General features: G+C 35.8%; 1 protein-coding gene across 16 annotated transcripts; it reads right to left on the bottom strand.

Moving 5' to 3' along the window:
- Positions 1-284: 284 nt before the first annotated feature.
- Positions 285-10,640, bottom strand: LOC149735349 (uncharacterized). 16 transcript variants are annotated; one of them, XM_089878913.1, is made up of 17 exons: positions 9,853-10,640; positions 9,613-9,724; positions 8,660-8,883; positions 8,224-8,277; positions 8,048-8,110; positions 7,636-7,800; positions 7,123-7,273; positions 6,572-6,752; positions 6,249-6,392; positions 5,603-5,762; positions 4,279-5,338; positions 3,551-3,664; positions 2,726-2,887; positions 1,669-1,835; positions 1,519-1,589; positions 1,199-1,439; positions 285-1,124 (listed from the first exon to the last, which is right to left on the bottom strand). In XM_089878913.1, exons 1-11 carry the CDS (start codon positions 10,535-10,537, stop codon positions 4,959-4,961), a joined length of 2,319 nt encoding a protein of 772 aa, XP_089735039.1. In that variant the 5' UTR covers positions 10,538-10,640; the 3' UTR covers positions 285-1,124; positions 1,199-1,439; positions 1,519-1,589; positions 1,669-1,835; positions 2,726-2,887; positions 3,551-3,664; positions 4,279-4,958. The 16 variants fall into 16 exon arrangements, with proteins under 16 accessions (XP_089735039.1, XP_089735043.1, XP_089735042.1 ...); XM_089878917.1 differs by lacking the exon at positions 1,519-1,589 and adding an exon at positions 1,626-1,664 and having other exon boundaries at positions 1,199-1,398; positions 1,718-1,835; XM_089878916.1 differs by having other exon boundaries at positions 1,718-1,835.
- Positions 10,641-11,607: the final 967 nt, after the last annotated feature.

Genomic DNA, 11,607 nt, shown 5'->3' with positions numbered 1-11,607 from the left:
ATTGTTATTGTTAGTGCTTACTCGATTTTCACCAAGAACAAGAAACAAAACAGCATCAACTATCTAAATAAGTACGTTTTATAAATGTGTAGCCGTAAAGTCTGATGTTACAACATATTACATTGTTTGGTTAAAATAGCTGACTTTATTCGCACTAAATACACGTATTAAACATGTAAGAGTTACTTCATAGGCCTACAATATACTTTATTTGAAAAGTATGCTGATGGTGTTGCATTCATACATGATGATTAGTAGCCTTTCTTATCAAAATTTCTATAAGCAACTATTTAACAATTTTTATTTTGTAAAAGGAACGAAAATGGGACGCAAACCAAAGTGGCCATGTGGCAAATGTGACATTGCAGCTAAAAACAACACAATATATTGTGAAAACTGTAAACAATGGTTTCACTCAAAATGCGAAAATATGAGCACACAGAGTTTGTTGGAATGGCAAGATATGGAGGCAGAGTATATTTGTATCACATGTAGAACAGACAACCAGGGTGGCTACAATTTCCTGCTGGCTGCAAATCGTCTTCATGAAGTCAGTTATTGCAGTAGTTTGTGTTTAAAATAAATTTATAGCCTATAGACTAAGTACATGACTATATAGCAAAGATTTCTAGGCATTTATGACAGAAAAATTTAGTGTAAAAAATATTAATATCCAAAAAAAGAAATAACAAGATAATAATTTTTAGGTGGCAGATAAAGATAGAGAAGACATTAACATAGTTGCTAAAAGAGAAAGGCTGATGCTACAACAATTTCCTTTAACACAACCACAGGAGGTTAAAGAAAATAGCAGTATTGATTCATATGCAACTACCTTGCTGAGAGAAAATGGGCATTCTGACAAATTAGCCATAGCAGTGACAGGAAATGGAAACTGCCTTTTTAACACAGCATCAGTTTTTTTATGTGGGGATGAAAGATTAGCGATTGAAATAAAAGTAAGATGTGCATTAGAGCTGATAGAAAATGAACAAACATACATACATCACCCTGTTGCGAAAAAATGCTCCATTGCTTCACCAGATTATTGGGATTCATGCAGAGATTGCTTTAAAAGGGGCGGCTGGTCATCCATGTGGACCATGTTGGCACTGAGCAAGGTTCTAAATATCAATATAGAAAGTATTTATCCAAAATGCAATGGCCCATTGGATAAAGTTCCAGAAATATTTAATACCTCAATTTTCAATGAGAATGATGTTGGTGTCTCTCCAATGACTATCATGTGGACACGAATAGGAGAGCAGGGTTCCACATGGACACCAAACCATTTTGTTCTGGTAAAGTCAATATCCCACAACAACACATGTGAAACAGATAGCGCACAGGTTGAAAGCATGTGCATAGAAAGTGACTCCAACAACTTTAAAGAGCAACCTGACACACAAGTTGTACGGAGTTGGGAGTAGATGATGAACCTACATTTTCAACACCGTTAGTAGTTACAGAGCAACCTGATACAAGTTGTCTGGGGTTGGAAGTAGATGATGAACCTACATTTTCAACACCGTTAGTAGTTACAGAGCAACCTGACACAAGTTGTCTGGGGTTGGAAGTAGATGATGAACCTACATTTTCAACACCGTTAGTAGTTACAGAGCAACCTGACACAAGTTGTCCGGAGTTGGAAGTAGATGATGAACCTACATTTTCAACACCGATAGTAGATTATCACAAAGAACAGCAAAACACCAACCAAATCGCTAAAGAAGCACACCAGCTACCAAACAGAGATTTCCTTCCTGCTAAATGTGTGATTCTAAAGTTGAAATCCCAACCATCTGAACGCATACAGGTACTGGATGCAGTACCACCTGGAAACAAAGAAGACGTTTTTTTTTATATAGACAATACATTAAATAGATTAAAGAAAGAATATGGGCAGCTACGACAATTTAGGTTCCAGGATGACTGCGGAGCTTGGGCAAGGAGCACATACTTTCACACGTATTACTTGGACAAATCTGGGCAATTGGTATATTGGTACAATGGTAAATTTTGCAGAAGAGTGAAGTGCAGTGGAGTTTTAACATATAATCCACTAGATCCTCAACCAACCAATGTAGTCAAATTGTGTACCCACTACAGTAAAAATAAAATAAATACAACCTTAAGCCGAAAAATATGCTGGATAGAAAATGAAACAGTTGCAATATTTCAATACAAGGGAAAACTTGAAAAGCATGGAAGCCACGGCAATAGCAAAACAAACTTGCAATCATACATACGAACTAGCTCAAAAACAATGAAAAGAATGGCAGATTTAATTAAATTTATTCCCCCAAAAAAGGCATACATCCAATTGCTCAAAGAATCAACATTAGATGACATGACTACCGCACCAAAAAATATTCAACAAATTTATAATCTAAAACATAATGAAAAGAAAAACCATGGTATGGATAAAGCATCATCTACAAATGTAGCAGACAACTATCTTCAAATTATTAACATGGTTTCAACGCATCCATTTGTGCAAGCGGTGACTCATACCAAAAAAAATCCATTCACGTCAATTTTGTACAACAAAAATCAAATTCAGGACATTCAACGTTTTTGTGGTAATGGAAAAACAGTTTTAGGAATAGATAAAACGTACAACTTAGGCAATATATTTGCAACAGTTACAGTATTTAAAAATCTAAGTATAATACGTTACGATTCGAAAGACCATCCAATATTTTTTGGCCCAATATTTCTTCACCTTCACTCAGATCAAAGTGTTTATTCCATATTCTTTCAACATATTCGTAACGAGTTGGGAAAAACACTCAATTTAATGTTTGGTAGCGATGATGAAAAGGCAATCCATCAATCTTTTCAAGCTGCTTTTCCACAAGCAATGCACATTCTGTGCAACAATCATCTGAAACAAAATTTGAAAGACTATTTGATAAATAAAGTTGGTCTAAACTTAGCACAAAGAAAGAGTTTAATTAAATTGACTTTTGCTACTCTTGAAGCAAAGGATGAAGTGGAATTTCATCACAAGCAAGATGAAGCAATCTCATTCTGTAGAGAGCATGCAATAGATGCCTTATCATATTTACAAAACCGAATACTACACAATTTGCAACACAAAGTATGGCCTTACAAAATAAGAACTGGCAAAATTTGGACCAACAACAATTGCGAATCAGCCAATTTTATGTTAAAAGTTAGCACAGATTGGAAAAAAAAAACTTGGCAAGTTTAGTCACAATTATAGATGACCTAGTTTCAGCTGCCTATATAGATGTAAAAAGATCCTTTGTAGGCACAGGAATGTATATTCTACTGCCAGAATATGCAAATTTCAAAATGGACATAATGAATTGGACAAACCTTACACAGATGGAAAAAGAAAAGCATTTTGAAAAATTTCAAAAATTCATTCCTAAAAGTAAAACGCTGTTCGCAACATCCTGTGATAGAACATTTATTTCCAAAGTTCCTCCAAAACAAGCTGGTAAAAAACCAGGCCAAAAGAAACAACGTAAACCTCATTAAACCAGTGACTTTGTAAAAACAAAAACTTTACCAACTGTACCTTTTTCGTTTGTTGTTCCTCACTTCATTTTTTTCATTACAAAAACATTCAGTGAACTGTATGTTTTATAAGAAGCATGCACTCATAGCACTTTGATCTCACTTTTCATTGGATCTTTATAAAAACAAATTTGAAAACACAGATAATTACACTTTACACACACTCATCAAAAGTTGATTACCACATAAACATAGCTGTCCAAAAATCCTTCAGGTTATTGTTATGCTGTTTACAACCGGGTACATGCGGGTACATGCTGTTTACAAGCGGGTACATGCGGAACAAGCGGTACAAGCGGGTACATGCGGTACATGCTGTACAAGCGGGTACATGCGGTACATGCTGTACAAGCGGGTACATGCGGTACAAGCGGGTACATGCGGTACATGCTGTACAAGCGGGTACATGCGGTACATGCTGTACAAGCGGGTACATGCGGTACATGCTGTACAAGCGGGTACATGCGGTACATGCGGTACATGCGGTACATGCGGTACATGCGGTACATGCGGTACATGCGGTACATGCGGTACATGCGGTACATGCTGTACAAGCGGTACAAGCGGTACATGCTGTACAAGCGGTACATGCGGTACTTTATGTTTTAAAGGGGTCCGGGAAAAGAGCCTATTAATTCCAGATTACGTAAATTTGGGCATTTAACAAAGGTAATTTATACTGTATTGTGGATTTAGCTTTTATTTGCCGCTTGTACAAATAGTTTTTACCTGTAGCATGTTATTAACGATTATCCAGCGCCGTAGCACAGTTGGTCAGCGCGCCTGCCTCGAACCCAGAGGTAATTCGTTCAAGGCTCGTCGTTGCTACCATTGTGGGCGTATGCCTTGGGCAAGACACTTAACGGTAATTTCTCCAACCCAGTGGTCACAAATGGGTTGTCCCTCCAACCCAGTTGTTTGTCCAAATTATCTGCAACGCATAAAAAAAATCCACAAAAAAATAATTACCCACGAAGTAACATACATGGTAACTCGTAAGCAAGCACGAGGTGTATAAACATCTGTGTTTTAACGACTGTCGTTTTCCGGCCATGCGAAGATAAAGTTACATTCATTCATTGTCATTTTGCTGCTAGTTTGTATCTCCAGGCTGTTTTGGTTATTCTAACCTTCTACGATATCCAAAGAGTAAAACAAATTCATTTTACAAAACAATTTTGCAGTCCTTTTATATTTTTAAAATACAAAAACACAAAAGATTTGCGTTTGGTTGAAAAAAAAGGAGATATTACTTAGGGTTACATAAGCATGGCAGCATATGTGCAGTCTTACTTTAGCAAGAAGTAGATATGTGGTTCATGGAAACAATGAAACACATAGTATGTCGATAATTTTGCAAATCATGGTAAAATATCTTGATTGGCACAGAAACATAAAAATAAGTCTTGTCACGTAAGAGGCATTTTGCTTCCTTCAATACTTATTCCAACCGCTCTTTGCATCTTACTGTGCTTGCGACGGTCTGCAAAAGATTTCAAATGCTTCTCGAGTCTGTCATCTTTTTTACCCTGCTTGCCCTTGGATCGTCGGTGAAACCGTTGACTGTCTTCATCTTCCATTAAATCTACTTTCCATTTAGGTCGAATGACATAGTCCTTGTGTGAAGGAGCAGGCACTCTTGCCCGCATCACAAACCCTCGTTCACCAGGACGAAGTTGCTCAGCTTCTCCAGCACCTTCTTCTTCACCTTCCCTTCTCTCATTTTGACCAGCACTCAATCGCCGGCGCTTTGCTTGCGGCATATGCTCTAAATCTCTTTGTTCACGATCTGATAAAATAAATTAGGTCAAAGCATTGTAGTCTGATTCGGTTTTACAACTTGTAAGAAAAAAATTAGAAATACTTTTTTTTGACTGGGGCACTAACAGACAACGTAAACAAATATAACTTGGAAAATTGTACATATTAACTATTCATAAACGTAATACGCAATATTTACTAATTTTTCGTATTCCTTTTTATAAAAAATTAATAAAGAGCAGCAAAACTTGGTATGAAAAAAATGTTTCATTTATCGGAAAAAGATACATACCTCCTCTGGACATACTCTTAAAGTTGTCATTTAAACCAAAGATAGGACGTGACCACTTGTTAATTAATCTTCCTGCAGATTCGCGATTTTTTCTTGTCTCTCGTGGATGTTTAAAGAGTCGCATCACTGACTTTCCAATACCACTTGTTTTTAAGGTTTCCTGAAAGACATCAAATATATTTTATAACAAGTTCAACACATTTATTTTAAATATGAAACTGACCAGAAGTGCTGTTTAGAGCTGTTACAATTACAAATAATGTATAATTTTTGCTGGCACAATACTATAACCCAATAGTACCTACAACATCCATTCAAGTTGTATACAAGATAGAAGATACATATTGCCGCGTACTCGCGTTAATGATGCTGAATTTTTTTATCTTGTAGCTTGGCTGAATCTTACAAATTAGATGCAAGCAGGAATACCCAGTTAAGCGAATACTAATGTTACTTCAATTACTGCGTTTTTACAGGCGAATAAAATGACGTTTACAGTTCTTCTTCAAAACAAGAAAAGGTGCAATAATAACAACATAGATCCCAACAATGATTAAGACAACTGCAGCTGACAGCGTGATTGTGTCTTGGATTAAATTAGGGCACGTGATACATATATAATATCATTAAATATACAACCACTTACCGAACTTACACCTGGCAACTCATGAAGAATTTTCAGAAGTTCGGTTCGAATGCTAAGGTGAGGTAAGCTGCGGTCGGGTAGCAATGAGAGCCAGTCATCAACAGCCGCTATCATTCCCATGTCAACAAAAGATTCCTTCAAATCCTGAAAAGAAGAAAAGGTTAAAACATTACCCAAACTATGATAAACATTCTAAAAATGATCATTATTGCACGAAAATAGTCTTAGAGCCCTAAAAAGGTTGTGACAGAAAGGAACATAACTTACAACTGTACTTACTGAATTCAAAAGTAGAATTGAGTGTTATAAATAAAGCTCAATACCTGTTTTTTCAAGTGTCGTATCACAGTAGGCAACATCTTGAGTTTATTTAGAGCAGGTTTCCTATGTTTATTGGCTTCTCTATCTGCTTCTGCAGCTTCTCTCATCTTTGTAAGCATTGCATTAATGATATCATCGGCATCAGATATAAAGGTCCCACCATCCTTTTTACGACGTCCTTTCCTATAAACAAAATGATTTTAAGAATAGGTTGTAGTTACCTTCTTTATTCAATCAAGGTGCACCAAACAGTTTTGCTAATAAAACACTATCTACTCTGCTGTATTCACGTTTATTGGCAATAAACTTAAATATGAACATTTCAATTGCTTTTGTAATTAAATATATTCCACTATTCTAGGCTATTAGTTGAGAACATTTATAACCCATAGCTCATTTGGTTTCTTTAGTTTCTCTAATGATCTAATAAAATACACATATCACTAGCATATGAGTGCAGCAATTAGTTGCTATATACATATGTTTGCATCAGGATTAGATTCATTTCCTTTCTTCTAAAACCACTCACAACACAGAGTGTTCATGCCATTACCTTTCATTTTTCTTTCGTTCCAACATAAGGTCAAAGTCATATACGATTCCTCCTTCTTTCCGAACATCTTTGACACCTTCATCGGAATCATAATCACCTTCTGTACCTTCAGGTGTCTGCTGCTTACTTGCTTCTAGAAGAATATTCGAGCCTTGATTAAACACATGCTGTAATCATGTAATGTACCTCAGACTTTTAGTTATCACTTTTACCACACAGTATTCTAAATTGTAAATGGGTGAGTTTCTCTAAGAAAGCATGCCAGGAGATCTGGAAACTAGGCAAAAGTTTGCCAGTTAGCAACAAAATAATCCAAAAAAGGATATGTGGTTTTGTAGTAGTATGTAGTATACATGGAAATCTAATAAGAATCAATTTCACCAGTATAGGGTTTATATACCAAGTTTAAATAATCATTAAGTACAATAACAGCATGGTTGCCAAACGCTGACATGCAGCACTAGTATCTTGCCGTTATAGGACATCACAAAACCCTTTAATGCCCTTTATTACCTCCAGCTGGAGTTGGTTCAATGTCATCATCAGAATCTGAGCTGATTGCTCCGACAGCGCTCTTGCTTCTCTCATCTTTCTTCTTCACTTCCTCCACTCCGAAGCCAGTGAACTCCTCATCTTCATCATCACTCTTCCCGAAAATATCATTGATCAGATCTCCCTCTGCAAGAGGAAATACAGATATTGTAAAGTAATTTTCCTATATAACAGTACAAAAACACAAGCATTGTTTAAAAGGCACAGAACTGAATATAATCAAATGTCCAAATTATTTCACAAAATTAAGCAAAAAACAGTGAAGGGTCATTCTACAAAAAATAATTCTTATGTAGCGTAGGCCATGCATTTGTGCCATTCTAAAATTGTGTATTTATGTTATAACTTATACAATCACATTGTCCAAACTTACCATTTTCAGCAGCATCATCATCGCTATCCGAGTCGAACATTTTCGCAATCTGTGCTTGATTAACTGCAAAATAATACACCAGATTATAAACACATTACATAGTAAATACTTCTTTAAAAAAAAATATTTGTAATATACATTTCATATACATTTTTAAGTAACAAAAATGAAATTACCTGATTCATCTTGAGTTGCTTTAACTTGGGAGTTGCTTTCTTCAAAATCGGAACCTGATAATAATGAGTGAAAGTGTAATGCTATTTAAACAGGATGCTTTAGTCATTATCTAAATTCTAAATTACTTTTATCAGCATTGTAGCAATGGAATACCAATTCAGCAAGTAACAACTATTGAAACACACTGCTGAAGAAAAGCAAAATATAATTTCCGGAAGAATTTACAATATCAATTATCAACTGTATGAGCTGTATAAAGCATGCACAAACAAAATAACCAGGGTCCAGGTGACCAGGTATGCAATAATAACGTCAATTATGAATTGGTTTAAGCACAAATTATAGACCAAAATTGGTCGGGGTGTTTTACATACTAGGCCTACAACATTTCTTCCATCCTAAACAAGTTATGCTTAAAGTTATAGATAATCTCACCTCTTTCGTCATCATCTGACACATGGCTAAGTTTCACTCCATCACTTGCCGTGTCCTCTTGATCTTCATCACTATCACTTACATGCTCTGCAACATTTTCATCAACTTCATCCTCTTGCATCCCCTCCTCCACCTCCACTGCAGCTTCATACTCATTCTCATCTGCTCCAACCTCAGCAACAACATCCTCAGCAACATCTTCTGCATCAACTTGATCCACGTACCTGTACGTTAACAAGCAAGACATTATTTAATGTATATAACCATAGGCGTAAAGTTTTACTAAAAGTTAGGGTTGCAAAAACCAGAAAAAAAAGGAAGTCTTTGCAACCCTATGTTTTCGGTTTGCAACCGTTTAAATATGTGCTTTTTAAATGCTCATACAAACGTAAACGTATTCAGAAATACTTAGGGATGAGACAAATTAAAATATTGACATATTTTAACGAACGTAAACAAAGTTTGTTCGCAGTAATAATGACGTCTTCGTTTGGTCGAACGTAATTCCTTACGCATTATTAGTATGGAGAAAATCAAAGGGTTGCCAGGCAACCCTGCAACCCCGTAACTTTACACCAGTGTATATAACACTGCCACAGACAATGTAGGTTCTCTTCCTTGCATAGTCCATTATCAAAGCTAACTTATAATGTTAACCAATTCTAGATAGTAATTATTCTTTATTTAAACACAATCTAATAATTTACTCTTTGAGGCCAATGACCTTTTATAAAATCGAAGTGACCACACACAACAATAAAAACATTTTTGATGAAGATGATCTACTAAATGCATAATCATATCAATTCAACAAAAATTTAAACATTCGTTTAACCAGGATCATCACATTAGCAGCATAGCAACTTTCTTGACCGAATATTTAAAACCTTAATCCAATCAAACTGCATAGCACATCTAACATTAAGATTTAAATAAAATAATGAGGTATTTACATGTCATTTGTTGATGTAGGAACCTGATCAAATTCTGCATCATTCATTTCTTTCAGTTTTTCTTCAGCTTGTTCTTCGAAAGCTGCATCTTCCGTAACTTCGTTCCCAGCATCTAGATATCAATTTAAAATGAGCTTAAACAACTTTAAAAGCAAGTATTGGTGAAGTGTTCATTTTAACTACAAAAAATGTTTTGTTTTTTTTATTCCAACATTCTTAAAAATTTCTTTTTAAACTTACCATTAGTTGCCTCTTCATTGAAAGACACATTTTCGAAACCTTCCTCTCTAACCTCTGCAGAGCTATCATGGACTCCACCATCCTCATAAGATTCTACTTCTTCACCTTCTTCCTCAAGAACCTCCTCACCAATCACATCATGCTCTTCATTTATCACTTCCTCCTGTTGCTCACTAGGATCACCCTCCTCATGAACAAACTCTTGAACATTTTCCTCCAAGTGCTCCTCTCCCTCAACTTCTTCTTCCAAAATATCTTCCTCACCAGCGGGAAAAGCAACTTCTTCGCCTTCATCCCCCACCTCTTTCTCCACTTCACCAACTTCAACCGAATCATAGGAAACATTTTGCTCTCCTTCCATCAGTTCACCGCTGATGTTTCCTTCTTCTTGTTCATCATCACCATTTTCTTCTTCACCAACAACCTGCTCCAGTTGACCATACTCTGCATTCTGTTCAATTCCCAAACCTTGTTCCTGATCCTCATCTTCCTCGCCTCCATCCTCCACAGTTTCTTCAATTTGAGCAAACCCATTGTCTGTTTCGACATTTTCCGAGCTATTTAAATTGTGTTCCACATACTGCTCATCATTCTGTCCTTCCTCTAAAAAGCTTCCATCACCTTCCCCCTCTTCTAAATATCCAGATTGTGGAGAATGAGGTTCATTATTATCAACTGGATCCATATTTTTATGTTTGTGACTTGCAAAATTATATTTTCAATTTCAATTCTAATATCACAAACAATAAATAGATCTGAATAAATACAAACTATTGGTTAAAACAAATCCGGATTAGAATAAAAATAAGGTACTATTTCTTTACAGCAAACCATTGATTAACTAATTACCACCAGGATTTCGGTACATTTTGTGGTCCACTGTGTTGTGTCTCAGTGGTTTAGACGCCTGCATTGAAAACCAAAGTGTCCCCGGTTCGATGCTCAACGGTGGTACTAACACTGAGCAAGACACTTAACGAACTTTGCTCCAACCCAGCGGTCATTAATGGGTTAAACAAATTATAACCAAAAACAAAAATTATACACAAAGTTGAAAAGTGTGGTAACTCGTAAGCACGAGAGAATAAAAACGATGCAGTGGGGATGAAAACAGAGATCAGAGAAGTCGCGTGCTGAACTTAATAGTCACCACCAAGGTGATCCTAGAAAAATACAGATATTATAGTAAAAAGAAAATGACAAAATATTATACATAAATATTCGTGTAGAAACGTTGGCACTAGTGAAGAATCCTTGGTACCGTACATTACAGATTAGGCTGGTGGAAAGTGTTAGAGGTTAGTAGTGGTTGTTACTGTATTAGTTAGGGATTAGTGGTTATACTAGTTAGCAGCTTGGGGTTAGACGTTGTCGTTGTATAGGTTATAGTAGTTACGTTTAGCGGTCAGAAAACTTAGAGGTAAGAATCTTTACTAGCAACAAAGGCTATCTATAACGATAAAATGTTTTGACTTCTACTTCTTTCCACCCTTTTTTTTTATTTTACAAGGCTTTACAACTAAAACCACTGCGCACACTTTGGGAAATTCACAATGGAAAAATCTTCTATCTCTGTTCAATAAAGCGTAACGTTAACCTTTACATAGAAATCTGACTTAATTTTACCAGAGTATTTCTATGGTTCTAATTTTTACCACATAAACACATTTTCTATTTTATAGATTTATTGTTCAGGTAATACGCTTTGCTCCACTTTCATCTATATATCTAATATAAACATTGGTTTTACAAAGC

Source organism: Ciona robusta, chromosome 5 (genome assembly GCF_009617815.1).
Source record: "Ciona robusta chromosome 5, ASM961781v2".
Classification (NCBI taxonomy): domain Eukaryota; kingdom Metazoa; phylum Chordata; class Ascidiacea; order Phlebobranchia; family Cionidae; genus Ciona; species Ciona robusta.
The sequence above is the reverse complement of the archived record's forward strand: the minus strand, read 5'-3'. Positions and strand labels throughout refer to the sequence as shown.

Bases quoted from the DNA above. Each gene is read 5' to 3' on its own strand.
- LOC149735349 (XM_089878904.1), bottom strand. From the start codon at position 10,537: ATGGATCCAGTTGATAATAATGAACCTCATTCTCCACAATCTGGATAT. The intron at 8,884-9,612 runs GTAAATACCTCA...GTTAACGTACAG, and splicing joins CCTACATCAACAAATGACAT to GTACGTGGATCAAGTTGATG. The intron at 6,753-7,122 runs GTAATGGCATGA...TTTTGTTTATAG, and splicing joins GAACGAAAGAAAAATGAAAG to GAAAGGACGTCGTAAAAAGG.